Source organism: Sinocyclocheilus anshuiensis, unplaced genomic scaffold, assembly GCF_001515605.1.
Source record: "Sinocyclocheilus anshuiensis isolate Anshui unplaced genomic scaffold, SAMN03320099.WGS_v1.1 scaffold743, whole genome shotgun sequence".
NCBI lineage: Eukaryota > Metazoa > Chordata > Actinopteri > Cypriniformes > Cyprinidae > Sinocyclocheilus > Sinocyclocheilus anshuiensis.
This window is the reverse complement of record NW_015552601.1, coordinates 375,189-390,846: the sequence shown is the minus strand read 5'-3', so window position 1 is coordinate 390,846 and position 15,658 is coordinate 375,189. Positions and strand designations below refer to the sequence as shown.

The 15,658-nt window shown below is 36.5% G+C and overlaps 2 protein-coding genes across 4 annotated transcripts in view; both read left to right on the top strand.

Annotated features, from left to right (window-relative positions):
* ccar2 (cell cycle and apoptosis regulator 2) overlaps window positions 1-13,596 on the top strand; it is a 17,609-nt gene extending 4,013 nt beyond the window's left edge. Inside the window, exons 4-18 of the mRNA XM_016456771.1 lie at window positions 389-524; window positions 891-1,008; window positions 1,993-2,142; window positions 4,089-4,299; window positions 4,379-4,489; window positions 5,820-5,983; window positions 7,387-7,513; window positions 7,592-7,643; window positions 7,724-7,890; window positions 8,909-9,121; window positions 9,195-9,341; window positions 10,526-10,634; window positions 11,054-11,242; window positions 12,139-12,311; window positions 12,432-13,596. Of these exons, the coding sequence (XP_016312257.1) occupies window positions 389-524; window positions 891-1,008; window positions 1,993-2,142; window positions 4,089-4,299; window positions 4,379-4,489; window positions 5,820-5,983; window positions 7,387-7,513; window positions 7,592-7,643; window positions 7,724-7,890; window positions 8,909-9,121; window positions 9,195-9,341; window positions 10,526-10,634; window positions 11,054-11,242; window positions 12,139-12,311; window positions 12,432-12,479 (2,115 nt within the window). The 3' untranslated portion in view covers window positions 12,480-13,596. The remainder of the gene's footprint in view (window positions 1-388; window positions 525-890; window positions 1,009-1,992; window positions 2,143-4,088; window positions 4,300-4,378; window positions 4,490-5,819; window positions 5,984-7,386; window positions 7,514-7,591; window positions 7,644-7,723; window positions 7,891-8,908; window positions 9,122-9,194; window positions 9,342-10,525; window positions 10,635-11,053; window positions 11,243-12,138; window positions 12,312-12,431) is intronic.
* Window positions 13,597-13,856: 260 nt separating this feature from the next.
* Window positions 13,857-15,658, top strand: part of erap1a (endoplasmic reticulum aminopeptidase 1a) — an 11,194-nt gene continuing 9,392 nt past the window's right edge. For 2 of the 3 annotated variants that reach the window (XM_016456808.1, XM_016456807.1), the window contains exons 1-2: window positions 14,048-14,799; window positions 14,928-15,066. In XM_016456808.1, coding sequence (XP_016312294.1) covers window positions 14,312-14,799; window positions 14,928-15,066 — 627 coding nt within the window. In that variant the 5' untranslated portion in view covers window positions 14,048-14,311. The other variant, XM_016456809.1, reaches the window with a different exon arrangement.

Below are 15,658 nucleotides of genomic sequence, written 5' to 3'. Positions count from 1 at the left end.
TTGAACTAGCACCTCATGACTACACCACGTTATGTACGAGAAGCTGCAAAAGACACAGGCGCAAGTGGAATACAATAAACACAGTGACATTAATTTTTAAGTAAATATAATGGGCGATATATTGCGTCACCAAAAATTATTGAGGTCATGTACATATATTGCGCGATAAGTCGATATATTGATTATTGCGACAGGCCTATTGAGAACATGATAGTTCTTGGAGGTTAAAATTAAATACAATTTTTAATCTAAAAATGTAAATATTTGGTTTCAAGATGCTGCGTGTTTAATGACTTGAGAGTATAATGAAGGAGTGTATAATTACCATGTTATTTTTTATACCTGATCTTCAGAGCGTTTGTCTCTTTCTCTGGTTTCTTTCTGTCAGCCCTTCAAATCTCCTCCTCCGCTGCTGCCCTCCATGTCATCTAATCCGAAGCCTGGCATTTTAGGGACCAAACCGCAACCTCTGCTGAAATCTCCCAAAATACCACCACTGATTCCCAGCATGCAGCCAAATCCTGGTACATGATGCAGTGTTGTTATCGTTAACTAAAACTGTTAGGAAACATTTTTGTTAATGGAAATAAAGCTAAAATAAATGACATAAAAACATTTGGCAAGTACAGTGCTGGTCAAAATTTATTTTATTTTATTTTTTTAAAAGGCTCTTATTCTGCTCACCAAGGCTGCATTTATTTGAGCAGTAAAAACACTAAAATTGTGAAATATTTTTACAATTTAAAATAACTGTTTTCTGTTTGAATATAAGTTCAAATGTAATTGATTGCTGTAATCAAATGTGAATTTTCAGCTTCATTACTCCAGTCTTCAGTGTCACCTGATGCTTTAGAATGATATCTAATATTTAGCGGTCTGATATGTGACAGGTGGCATGATGCAGATGTCCCATCACCAGCAGATGTCCTGGAACGGTCCGTTTGATGGTTGGGGTGGAGGACTGAAGAGACACGCTGAGGTCATGGGAGGACGTAGAGGTGGACGCTGGTGAGTCACAATGCAGTGGATACTAGTGTACTGTGTACTGCATGCTATTTAAAAAAAAAAATCCAGTATGCAATGATGAAATGCTTGTGAACAGCTTTATGCTACATTGTTGTCACATGACTGCGCTACATTTCACATTACACTGTAATTTGACTCCAAATCTCAGGTGAAAAAACATTTTGACCTTCCTCTACAAAATAGTGGATTACTCCGTGAATATTCATCCATGCCATTTAATATTTAGCCTTTTATCATTATTTGTCTTTCTTCAGAAAAAAAAGAAGAAAACATTCATTTTAGTTTCTGAAACTACATATCATAGACATTAAAATGAGAATTTTGCATTTTTAGTTTAAGTTTGCATAGAACTTTTGGCAGTCTGAATAAATAAGAAGGCAAAATTGAGGTTGATGATCAATCTGTATCATTCGTTATACTAGATATGTAAGGTTAAATTGAGTTGAGTGCATTGCATTGTGAAAATTGTGAAATATTATTACAATTTAAAATTAAAAAAATTCTACTTGTATTAATTGTAAAATGTAATTTATTCCTGTGATCAAAGCTGAATTTTTCAGCATCATTACTCCAGTCTTCAGTGTCACATGATCTTCAGAAATCATTCTAATATGCTGATTTGCTGCTCAAGAAACATTCCTAATTATTATCAATGTTGAAAACTATGTTTATGGAAACCGTGATACATTTTTGATTAATAAAAATTTTCCGAAGAACAGCATTTATTTTCTATAGAATCTTTTGCAAGTTCGTAAATGTCTTTACTGTCACTTTTGATCAATTTAATGCTCTCTCTCTCTGAATAAAAGTATTGATTTCTTTCAAAAAGTTTGCAAGAACATTACAGTCTGATTTGTTTCAGTGCCTCATTCTGTTGTTTTGTGTGACCGTCCTTGAAGACTGTCCTGTTTTTAACTCGCTCCTCTGCTGACGCGTGTCCTTGTTGCTCTTTGTGGCATGACTCAGGGAGGACGGCGGTGGAGGGCCGTGGGGAGGAGACACCATGCACCAAAAACGAAAAAGATGGAGGGCCGCCTCAGAGGAGGAAGCACCGAAAAAGAGCAGCTCCATATCCACACACAGCGCTCCATTGTTCACCTGTTTCTCCAGGGACACGTAAGTCGGTCAGAAACAACGCGCCGGGACATTCCGATAAAGCGTAAAGTCAAGTCAAGTTGAGCTTTATTGTCATTCTACTACATGTGTGGAACGAAACGTCGTGTCTCGCAGGACCACGGTGCTACATACTAGTTAAACATAAATATAAACATACAACGATAGCTGTATAAGAAAAACTATTCTAAACCTATACAACAGTTAACCATCGGACTATACATATACTATATAAATAGTTGAATAAACATACACATAATCTGAGATTGTACAAGAACTTTACATAAAAACTTTACATGAAATTGTGCAAAAGAGATATTTTGGGGGAAGCAGCGCATAGTGCAAGATGATTTGTAGTGCAATGCACAATATATTATCATATTGAGCCTTTGTAGCAGGGAGTGTTTATAAAAAGTCTCTAATGTGCATACAGTGAAAAAGAATGTGTTACTACAGGTGGTTTGTATAGCCCACTCACCTTTGTGTGGAACTTAACACTTAAAAAGATTAAGTTTTCATGAGTTGGGGGAGGTGCAGGCCTGGCTCCAGAATAAAATCACTGATTATATAATTAGAGGCAACCACTGCATTTTAATCATCATCCAAACAAAGATGCTACATACATGCAACACGAGCAGTTTTCTGTAACATTCAATGTTATTGAACCACTTTTTGTGCAGTACGAGTCTGTACAGAGTACATTTAGTTAAATGTATAATATGTAGTTTATAAAAAAAGACCATATATTTTTTTAGACCCTGTTTTAAAGGTTCACATTTTAAGTTTTAACCATTTATGAATGCATATTTGTCATTTTAACTGAACTTCGGACAGGTGGTGGTACTTTTTTGGTCATTCAGTGTTTCTGTAAAAAAAAACAAAAAAAATTGGGGGGGAAAAAAAATCAAAAATACTGATAAGATAATGATACGAATCAATAAGAACAATATAAAACGCACTAAGGGGTTGACAATTGTAACATACAATGTCATAACATTTTGATCTGAACAAAATAATTACATCTGCTTAATATCAATGAAAAATAAAGTGATTGCAGGATTTCTAAAGAAAACAAAACCATTTAAAAATAAATAAATAAATACAGATGTTAAACATTCTCAGAACCTTTCCACTTGGATTTCACAGGTTTTTCAGTTTGTATTTATGTTCCCCGTGGAATCGCCGAGACCGCGACGCGAGCACCGCCCCAACTGCACAAAACGCCCCCACTACGAGAGAAAGCTGCAGCCGCGCGGTGACCCTACCGCCTGCTGCGCCCCGCGCGAGGCTCTTCACACGGGATGCTGCAAGCGGCGGAACCGAGGCAGCGCCCGTGCCACGGTCCCATTGCAGATTTGAGGTGGACGTTAAAAGCCCAAATGACGCCACACTTCAGCTTTGTACACCGAAACGGGAACTGGAACAATTCTTTCATCCTCCATTACTAGCAGCGAACTATATTAACGCTAACATTAGTGACGTGCCCTAATGCTATTATTTCCTGTCACTGTTTAAGTTCAGAGATGAAGATGCCATCTAGCGGTCGGGATATAAACTCAAAACGAAACAATGAATCCATGCCATGAATCTTGTATGATTTTTTTTTTGACGTTTTTGAGAATCGATACAGTATCGCCAAACAAAATATCGCGATACTCACGTGTATCGATATTTTCTTACACCCCTAATCATAACACACTGGGTAGTTTGACAAATCTGCAATGAAATGCCATTGTTACAACTTTAACTGAGGGTGCTGTTGATTTCGTTTGAGGGTGCTTAGCATCTTCTAGCACCCCCGTAGAACCGGGCCTGGGGAGGGGGTGAGGTGTTCATGGTTTCAGGAGGAAGGGTTGTGGATGAGCTTTCAGAGAGTTGAGGGCTTGCACAACCTGGGGAAAATTGCCATTTGTCATTGTCGCATTATCATTTCCTCTTGATTCTTTCAGCCAAGCCTGTGATTATCTGGAGCTTCAGCGGCGGTACCCACACCTGCACCTGCCCTCCAACCTCTTCCACCTCCAGCTGTCCTGGACCGAGAGTTTCCCGCTCGACCAGCCTCTTCCTCTGAGAGGACCGTGTCACTTTCACGTGGGATCGAACCAGCCGGAGAGTGAAGCAGATGTTTGCGAGTCCACAGATGATGCTTTCTCCGTTAGGGTACGCGTGTCGCTCTTTTGACAGATCATGTGACCATGCAAGGCTCAGATTCTCAAGAATGGTTGTGTTCTCTCCGCAGGTTCTGTTGTTTTCTATGCCGTGCCTTGAGGACTTGTACTCACAGTGTTGTAACCTCTCAAAGGACGGTCGGACGCAGAAGGAGGCCGTACATCCCACTACACTTCTCAAAGTAAGAACATTCAGTCCTCAATATCTCTGAAATCACACAATACAAGCTCCAAAACTGAGCTTTTACAAGCGATGCCCCAAAAATCCTTTTAGTGAACAATTCTTAAAGTTTTTCTTTCTTTGAAGAACATTTTAGTAATCTAAAGAACGTTTTCCCCACTATAAAAAACCTTGGAAAGATTCCATGGAAAAATGGGTATTCATTTTTTTTTTTTTATGAAATGATACTCTAAATAAGAAACTAAAACTACCTATAGATGATGGCAATTCTTAATGATGGAGTCATTCATTTATCCGATTCATTCAAAAAACGAATCAAGTGACTGTCTTTATGAATGAGTCACTGAATCATTGACTCACTCAGTTAGTTCAAAAGCAGCACATTCATTCAGTTACACTTACTTTATAAAAGCAGTAAAGATTTGAAGGTCTGCATTTTTTACAATTATACTAAAAGGCCCTTTTCTTGCTAAAAAGTCTAAACTAACAAGCATGGAGTAGTTTGTGTGTTGATCATTTAAAGGTAGGGATGGGTATTTGTAATTTTTGTTTAATATACATATATACTACACACACATACATATATATATATATATATAAGCTTAATATTGCTTTATATTCTGAAATGTAAAGTAAATATCTTTGGTATGAATATAAAACATCAATTTCTAAATTGTCATTTTTAGTGTTTTATATACATAAGATACAGTAAGAACATAGACAAGGAAACAGTAAAACAAACTGACAAATACAATAAAACAAAAATACAAATGAAATAAACTGCTTTAATAGTAAAATAGCACTGCATAGTTTTCAGATTAAGAGCTGTGAGTGATTTTCTCTTTGTATTTTGTCGTTGGCCCAATCATCAGAAGGTGACTGCATATATTGGCACACACCGGATTTTCTCCCAGTTGTTCACGTCCAAGACATAAACTGTGTTTATGTAGCTCCTCCACGTGAGCGCGATCTCTCTTTTGAATTGCGAATAGCAAAAATGCATCATAGCGATGCATTGGCATCTGGCGACTCTGGCGAGATAGAATTTGCAAGATGATGTCTATATAACAATAATAAATGTATGTGTATTTTCTTAATTTCGCCAGTACCGATAGCAGAACCATTAACATCAGAGCTTATCAATGCACCACGCTTTCATAATTTAGCACGCTGGCCAATTTAATACCAGGTCTCGGTACCCATCCCTATTTAGAGGCCTTTGGTAAGTTTTATATGGTTTATAGAGCTCATAGTATATGGCTATATGGCTTATAGTAGCTTTATAGGGTTTGATGTATAATTATGTCACTGGCTCTTTCTCTGTGTTGTAGTTTGTGATGGTGGACAGTGGAGGTGAACTGCGGCTTCCAGGAGGTCACTGGTCACCCAAAGCGGACGGAGCAAATCCAGCGAAGGACGGTTCGACGCTGGTCAACACTGCGGTCCGCTGCATAAAGGAACAAACTGCTCTGGACCTCTCAGCCTGCACGCAGTGGTCTGTATATTTCATTTTTCATTTCAGTTCAATACATTTCAGATTTATTGGTCTGATTTTTGTCTTGCCAAAGCGGGTTGAATTGTTATTGTTTATATACAGAAAGGCTATAAGTAATTTAATAATAATAAGAAAAACATAACATAAGTTTCATATGTATACGAAATGGCTTTTTAATACACTACCATTCATAATCCGTTTGGGATCCATACATTTTTTTTAAGAAATTAATATTTTTATTTAGCAAGTATGCATTAAATTGATCAAAAGTGACAGTAGAGACATTTCTAATCTTACAAACATCTCTATTTCAAATCAGTGCTGTTCTTTTGAACTTTCTATTCATTAAAGAATCTTGAAAATAAAAATGATAAAAAACAATGATGTTTCTTGAGCAGCAAATCAGCATATTTTTCATTTTTTACTTTATTTATGATCAAATAAATGCAGCCTAGATTTGCAGAAGAGACTTCTTTAAAAACTTAATTAAAAACAAAATTTAAGTCACCTTCCCCCAGTTTCACAGACAAGGCTTAAGCCTAGTCCCCAACTAAAGTGTAAGTCTGAGCTGTTTCAACTGAAAGAAACTTGCACTGATTGATCTTGAAATATGTCAGTGCCCTTGTTTTGTCTCAAGATGCACTCCAGTAATGTTTTTTCTAAGGCATGTTTATAGAAATTACTTTAAAATCCTAATTGAACTATGGCCTAGTCCTGGCTTAAGCTAAGCCCCGTCTGTGAAACCGGGCCCTTACGTCTTTTATATATTCATTAGTAATCTGCACATGTCTCTAAATGTCTTGCTCTCTCTGAAGGCACAAGGTGGCGGAGCTGAGATATCTTTCCGGAGATAAAATGCAGACAGTTGTGGTGTTGTTGCCAGATGTGTGGAATCTTGATATGATGTATAAATCTCAGTTTCGAAAAATGGACCCTTATGACTGGTTTTGTGGTCCAGGGTCACAAATAATACAACGTGTATGTTACATATGTTGTAAACTGGCTCAGTCATGATTGAGATGCATTATTGTCTTGGCTGACGGCTCTCGTGTGCTGCTATCAGGTGAGTTTGATGGCGGAGATGTTCAGTGAGATGCTCCAGAGGGATTTTGGGCTTGAGCTGTATCAGTGTCTCTGCCGTCTGCCGCAGGGCCCCAGCGTCAAAGAGGACAACAGCGCTCCCAAGGTACACTAGACTGCACACCTGTGATATTTTAGTATCGCTGAGATACTGTTATAGATTTAATAATAGTTTAAATTAGTTCTTATTTGAACGTTTTCTGTTTTCATTTTAATTTTAGTTAAAGTTTTATTCATTTGGTTGTGTTTTTGTCATTTTGCCTCACTTTTTGTCTTTTATATATTCATTAGTAATTTTCACGTATGTCTTCCTGTCTCTGAAGGCACAAGATGGCGGAGCTGAGATATCTTTCCGGAGATAAAATGGAGACGGTTGTGGTGTTGTTGCCAGATGTGTGGAATCTAGTGCCAGCAGAAGAAGACTGGGCAAAATTACCACAAAAACAGCTGGTACTGACTGACATCAGAGTTTATAAATATTATGCATAGGAAATATGCTTGAATTCAAATTTCTTTCCTGTCATCCAGGATGGTGATTTGTCACTTCCAGAAGGTCCAGTTTCGAAAAATGGACCCTTATGACTGGTTTTGTGGTCCAGGGTCACAAATAATACAACGTGTATGTTACATATGTTGTAAACTGGCTCAGTCATGATTGAGATGCATTATTGTCTTGGCTGACGGCTCTCTCGTGCTGCTATCAGGTGAGTTTGATGGCGGAGATGTTCAGTGAGATGCTCCAGAGGGATTTTGGGCTTGAGCTGTATCAGTGTCTCTGCCGTCTGCCTCAGGACCCCGGCGTCAAAGAGGACAACAGCGCTCCCATGGTACACTAGACTGCACACCTGTGTTACTTTAGTATCACTGAGATACTATTATAATTTTAATACTATTTTAAATTACTTCTCATTTGAATATTTTCAATTATATTTAATTTTTTTAATTTGGTAGTGTTTTTGTCATTGTTATTATGATTATTTTAAAGATATATAGTTTTCTATATAGTTTTTTTAATCCTTTTTCCAGTTTTAGTTATTTTAGTACATCAAGTTAAACTATATAAAAAATGAGAAATGTTGGCTTGGAATTTCAGTTAAAGTTATAAATTTTTTTCAAGTAACAAAAAGTTGTTATTTTTTAATGGTTTTAGAGTTAGTTAACTATAATAACCCTGTTGTATATATAGTTTCAATAATATTTTGAATTATTTACTTTTGTATTTTCTGTTCTGACATAAATTTTAGTTAAAGTTTTAGTAATTTTGTGCTTTTAGTGTTTTTGTCATTGTTTTTTTTAATGTCTATGTGGTTTTTATTAATTTATTTTAGTTTTAGTTATTTTAGTACATCAAGTTAAATTAAATGAAAATGAGAAATGTTGCCTGGGCAACTAGCTGAAATAAAATAAGCTTTTAATTTTTAAAAAAGTTTATTTTATTTTTGTTAGTCAATTTTAAGTTTAGGTACTGGAAAAAAATATTTTGTTTTAGTTTTTGCACACACATTCATCTGGATGTGCAAAGGGAAAGGAGACAAGCTCCTAAATGATTAAAATGTGTCTTACACTTTATTATATACTTTTGTAGCTTTTTAGCTTTGTATAATTTTGTGTGAAGTCCACTTTTAAGTCCAGGTTTCTTTGACCAAAACCAATTATTAAACAGCATTAAATAGACTACTGTACCTTTAAGGTTTTATTTCTAAATGTAAATGACCTCTGTTATGATTGGCTGACTAATAAATAGGTGTTGATATGTAAATGTAAACTTATGTTTTACTTAAAAAAAAAAAGTGTGTGAAAATCCAGTTGTTAATGTAACTTTTTCACACTTTTTTCTCTGTAAAGGAGGATGAGCCCAAAAATACAGACAAACAGACTGCAAAAAAGAAAGGATTGATCGATGCAAAGAAGAGAAAACTCAAAGAGAAGGATGGGGAGAGAGAGACAGAAGACGGCGCACTGACGGACGAGACCGAACCGGCTGGAAAACAATCTGAGCATCTAAAAGAGAGTAAAAGTCAAAGTGCAGGAGGAGACAATCAGCCGTCCAAAGACAGCGTAAGAAATCACATTTCTCTTCTGCGTCACATGTCTAGTGCTTCTCCAAACATCTCTGTCTGTGTGCTTGAAGGAACGTCCTCTGGGCTGGACGGCTGAACTTCCCCGTAAAGTGCTTCTCTCCTGGGTCTTCTTTGACCGTCAGCTGACAGGAAGTCTTCGAGAGGCAGACCTGCTCAACATCCTGCTGTCTCTCGGCCTGTTTCTCAGTCCTGCTCAGGTTTCACTTCTTCTAAGATGTTTTTATAGAATTCTGCAAAATAATGCTTTAACACACTTAATCAAAGAAATGAAGGCAGACATAAATATTAGTATTGTAATTTTATTGTTGTTCTGTAAAATAAAATTATTATTATTATTAATAATAAATTATTATTAAATACTTTTTTATTTTACAGACAAATAGTATGATTGAAATAGTAGTATATTCCTTTATTGATATGTTTACTTTTACTTTTTGTTTACTAGAATTCAAATCATAAAATAAAATGGAATATTTTGAATAATGATAAAACAATAAAATTATGATTTTTATTACTGTATTATTATTAGTTATTATTAAATGCTCGTTTTTATTTTACTGTACAGTAATATTGCAATAGCATTATATTTCTTTATTGATTTAAATAGAATTCAAATAATAACAAATATTTTGAATAATAAAAATGATTATTATTATTAAATACTTGTTTTGTTACAGTAGTATTGCAGTAAATTTCTTAATTGATTTGCTTAATTTTTAGAAATCAAAAATATGAAATAAAATATTTTGAATAATAAGTATAAGTATAATAAGTATAATAATAGTAATAATTGATGATAATAATCATAGTCATTATCATAATCATTACTATTGTATAGTTATATTTGAAAAAAAAAAATTTATTTATTTTTCGTCCTTTTTTGATACGTATCAATAAAATAGTTCAATATAGCAAGAATTTTATAGTGAAGTGTTTGTATTTTGTGCTTATTAGAGTATTATGTTGAGAGTTTAAACCTATGAATAAGATCAACCAGCTCAGAGATGAATCACAAACTTTGATTCAAAATGAAAAAATATTCATAAGATATTAAGTCTTGTTTTTTTTTTTAATGCTTAAAGAAAAAGAAACTTAATCCAAAGGGAGAACAAGTTTATTGTTCTGAAAAGTTTATTGACATTTCTTTCTTGTTTTAAGCATAAACCCACTCCATTTTGATACATTTTTTATATCAAACTTAATATCTTAAGTCTTATTGCTTCTCAAATAAATGTATCTTGACTTAAGAATGTTTAGATATTTGTACTAGAAAACAAGAACTGAGGAAGAGCAAATGTTTTGCAGTGTACTGACATACATTCTTTGAATATAAGGAAAAACAATGTATTTTCAGTGTATCTGATGTCCCATCTCTCCTCAGGCGCAGGATCTGGTCAGAAAGGCTGCAGTCGGTGGGCTTTGCCTCTACAGAAATCTGTGCAGTCGCTGGTCAGACGCCGATCGGACAGACGGCAGCATCAGTGCTGAGGGTGTGTGTGCTGGAAATCATGCGATCTGATAAAGCATGTAAACACATTTGTGACCCTGGACCACTAAACCAGTCATAAGGGTCAATTTTTTTTAATTGAGATTTATACATCATCTGAAAGCTTTTTCGTGGTTTGTTAGGATAGGACAATATTTGGCTGAGATACAACTATTTGAAAATCTGGAATCTGAGGGTGCAAAAAAATCTAAATATTGAGAAAATCATCTTTAAAGTTGTCCAAATGAAGTTCTTAGCAATGTGTATTATAAAAATATAATAAAAGAAAAATTTATAATTTTGACCCATACAATGTATTGTTGGCTATTGCTACAAATATACCCCAGCGACTTAAGACTGCGTTTGTGCTCCAGGGTCACATTTGTCTGTAGCATTATGAAAATGCCGCTGTGTTCCTCTCAGGAAATAAAGCCATGTTGCCCGGCCAGGCATGCAAAGAGAGAGCATCCGCTCGTCGCACCGGTAACACAGATCTGGTGAACTACAGAGGGAACGTCATTAATTTACCAAACCTACTGCAGACGCTGGAGAGCAGCAAAGCGGCCCAACGTGAACTGGAGAAGTGTGTCGCCGCACTGCAGTCCAGACTCGGTGAGACCAGAATGCTTTGGAGGAATAGTTCACCCAAATTTGCTGAAAATGTGCTCACCCTCAGGCCATCCAAGATGTAGATGAGTTTGTTTCTTCATCAGATTTGGAGAAATGTAGCATTACATCACTTGCTCAGCAATGGATGCTCTGCAGTGAATGGGTGCCGTCAGAATGAGAGTCCAAACAGCTGATTAAAAACATCACAATAATCCACAAGTAATCCACACCACTCCAGTCCATCAGTTAATGTCTTGAGAAGCCAAAAGCTGTGCGTTTGTAAGAAACAAATCCATTATCAAGACGTTTTTAAACTTTAAACCATCACTTGTGGCCAAAATACAAGTCCATAATCCATAATAACGCTTAGTCCAGTGAAAAAGTCCATCTCCTGTTGTCTCTCACATCAAAATCAACTCGCATACTTGTTCAGAGCTGTTTTGGCTTGTAAACAGTGCTTGATCTGTGCAGATTTCTCTCCTGATTCAGACCAGACCACTTTTTTACTGGAGAAAACAATTTTATGGATAGAGGCCAGAAGCAACGGTTTAAAGTTAAAATGTCTTAATGACAGCTTTTGGCTTCTTAAGACATTAACTGATGGACTGGAGTGGTGTGGATTATTGTGATGTTTTTATCAGCTGTTTGGACTCTCATTCTGACGGCACCCATTCACTGCAGAGCATCCATTGCTGAGCAAGTGATGTAATGCTACATTTCTCCAAATCTGATGAAGAAACAAACTCATCTAGATCTTGGATGGACTGAAGGTGAGCACATTTTCAGCAATTTTTCATATTTGGATGAACTATTCCTTTAAACCTCTTGTGGCGTAATGCTTTATTTCTGCCATAATATTCCATGGTCATTTGAGTGGTTGTGTGGTGTGTGTGATTCAGAGGCAGCAGAAGCGAGGCAGGCGTCTAATGAACAGGAGCAGGGCCATCAGAAAGAGCTGAAGAGGAAACTGGAGAAAGCTGAGACGCTCAATAAAACATATGAGAAGAGTTTGAGAGAAAACAGCGGTCAGATGATCTCGGTCATTGAGAAGATGCAGAGGATGGTTGAACAGGTGACATCCTTAAATGTTTGTTTTATATGCATTCTAGAAATAGTATTTTAATAGTTTTGTTTTATATGCATTATTTTTTTAGTCATATTTGTATCAATATACTGTGTTTTTACCGTTTAGACAACAGCCCTCACAAATGCAAATGCAGGAAAGGATGAGAAGGCGTAGAGACGCAAAAGCTCATCGGATGGTGATGCAATAGCGTTTGGACCGACGAGAATAAACAAAAAAAACCCTGCAAAATAATTAAAAACAAAAACTTTAGCCTTTGTTTGTTTAGCTTTTAAAAAAACTTCTAAAACTTCTAAAAAGTTATGTCTTCATGCACATAGATAATACAGAATTGCATTCATGGACGTTTGTAAATGTTTTTATTAATAAAAATGTTTTGCTGGCTCATTTTAGAATGTATATGCATTCATATGAAACCATGTAATGTGCTTAATATGGAAAGGAAACTTTGTGCTTTATTTATTTAGTGTTATTTCATTTTATTTAGTTATTAAATTCTGGCAGCTCTGAAAGTATGATCCTTCCACACAACTGACAATCTCATAAACAGAGATGCAGATACGCAAACCTGTTCCTATCCCTGTATAATGAAACTGTGTAATTCTTTTTTACATGTGAATTTGTGTTTTAAATGACAGGCGTATGTCTAGTCCGGTTTTAAAGGTTGAAAACAAGCATGGAACCTTTTTTTTTTTTTCAGATTGAACTTTATTGGAATTCAGTTTTAGTGTGTACTGAAGCATTTCCTTACTGTTAGAAACCATCCATCGCCATAGATATTCTTAAGTGTTGGTATGAGGATAGTCTAGTGTTTAGTCTAGACTCAAATATAGTCAAAGTTCAATTATTTTGGAAATACTGCCTGAATTCTTCCTTGCAATTAAAAGAGTTTAAAGTCAAACCAATCCAGAAAAATCTGCGATGATGAACTATTGTGAGAATGAATGCATTTTAATCTAAAGTCTTAAACAATTCAGGAAGGTTTGCAAACAGTAAGATATTGACCTGTTTGGATGTAATTGGCAAAAAATGTTTTGTCTTTTTCTCAGGGACCATTTATATATTTTCTAATAGCCTGTTTTGAACAGTTGCGTGTTTAATTGTCATCCAGCAGAATTAAGTGACTGAGTAAAGTTGAAAACATATGCCATGTAATATATTTTTTCTTTTGCTTTTTTTTTTGTCCACAAAATCTACCACATTTTGTTCAGTGACTTGGCCACTCAATCTCCAATCGTGATGTATGAACATTTATTTGGAAAACAGAAATAAAAGAGTTCAAAGTATACTCCTAGCTCAATCTTGAAATGTCTATTTATTTTCGTTTTATCGTGTGTTTTGTCGCTATTTCTTCCCAACTTTAGGTGTACGTATTTACAAACAGAACTGAGGCGAAGGCTTATCTCATTAATAATAAACAAGGTCATTGATGACGTTGCTCTGTGAGCTTAACCTAATTAATATTCAACAGTCAGTCTCGCGCTGTGATTGGCCAGCTACAGAGCCGTTGGACGTAAAAACGCCAAACGTCACTTTACGTAATTAATATTCACGAGAGACGAGTTTTCATCACTGCGTTCACAATTTCATCGCAAACACATGCCTTTTATAAACAAATATAGTGTTTTTCAGTTGTATAAAACGTCGTGTGGTATGCTGTAAGCGCCAGGATGCAATAATATAATCTGAGAGGAAAATCGAGTCGCTTTACACGACAGGTAATGAGATATTTTGAGTGACAGCTGCGTACTTTCACTTTCATTTACTGATCGGATATCGTGCCCAGGTTCGTTCAAAACGTTTGTCGCCTAAAATCAATGAAACGTTCGATATATTGTAAAATTAGTGGTGGGGTGTTTTCCTTGTGGCGTCTACGTATCATAAACGGTGCTCATACAATGATAACCAACTGACAAGCGCACATATCCACAAGAAACAGTCAGAGAGCTGATACTAAACCTTTTCCTCTTCAGCTTCTGTTTTTCATCATGTTCTTCGCCCAGTCTTGGTGTTTATGCTGCACTACATTTGCAGTTTTATTCTGTGGTCTTTTTGTTGGCAGCCATGCAATGACTGTCAACACAGATACAAATGCCTTGCCTTTTCCCTGGGATAAGATAAGATTGCCAGAAACAGTGAAGCCCCAGCACTATGACCTCCTGATACACCCCAACTTGACCTCCCTGACCTTCATCGGAGTGGTCCAGATTCTCATAGAGCTAGAGCAGGACACCAGAGCCATCATCCTTCACAGCAAGAACCTGCAGATCTCCAAAGCTCAGCTCTTGGGCCCCAGACATCCTCAGGATCTGCAAATCAGTGAGTTTGAAGCCTATGAACAGATCGCACTCTTTTCTGATGGCTTCACATTTGAGAAAGGAAACCACGTGGTGCATTTGGAGTTCTACGCCAACTTATCAGATAGTTTTCATGGCTTTTATAAAGGCAGATATACCACAAACAGCGGAGAGGTCAGGTAAGACACCCACAACATTGGTGCTTGAGTTTTAACTCTAGGTTAGTTGTTCAAAGGTTGTACTCGGACTGTATTTGAAGTGGCTTTGAAGATGGAAAACCTCAAAAGGATGATTTTTCTCCCTGCAGGACGTTGGCATCCACTCAGTTTGAGCCGACGCATGCTCGAGCTGCCTTCCCTTGTTTTGATGAACCTGCATTTAAAGCCAACTTTACCATCCGTGTGCGCCGAGAATCCAGGCACATTTCCATATCCAACATGCCCAAGGTACACATAATTAACCATTTTATTCTGTTAAAGGGGTCATATGATGCGATTTCAAGTTTTCCTTTCTCTTTGGAGTGTTACAAGCTGATTGTGCATAGATAAGATCCCTGAAGTTGCAAAGACTAAAGTCTCAAAACCAAAGAGATATTCTTTATCAAAGTTAAGACTCTGCCACGCCCCCCTAAAACGGCTCGTTCTAACACGCCCCCACATATCTACCTCACTATGTGGAAATATTAGCATAATGCCGCCCAAATGTGCACGCAAAGAAAGAAGGCGTGGTTTCAGTAACCGCAGTTAGTGTTGAAGCAGCATGTCAGAGAGACGCTGTGTGTTTCTAGGCGAAAGCAAAAGCACTTTATTTGGCCTTCCGAAAGTAGATGCATTTAGGAATCTTTAAGATTACTTACAACAGAACAGCAATGCATTTTATGGACGACCGTTTCGTGAAACTAGGAGAGGAGGTAATTCTGACTTTACTATGACAATCTGGCGCTTCTGAATAAGCTACTGTTTTGTTATTAGTTTAAGTATTTGCTAATGACTGTTCAAGTGCGGAGTTTTGCGCATCATGTGTGTGTGCGTGTGTGTG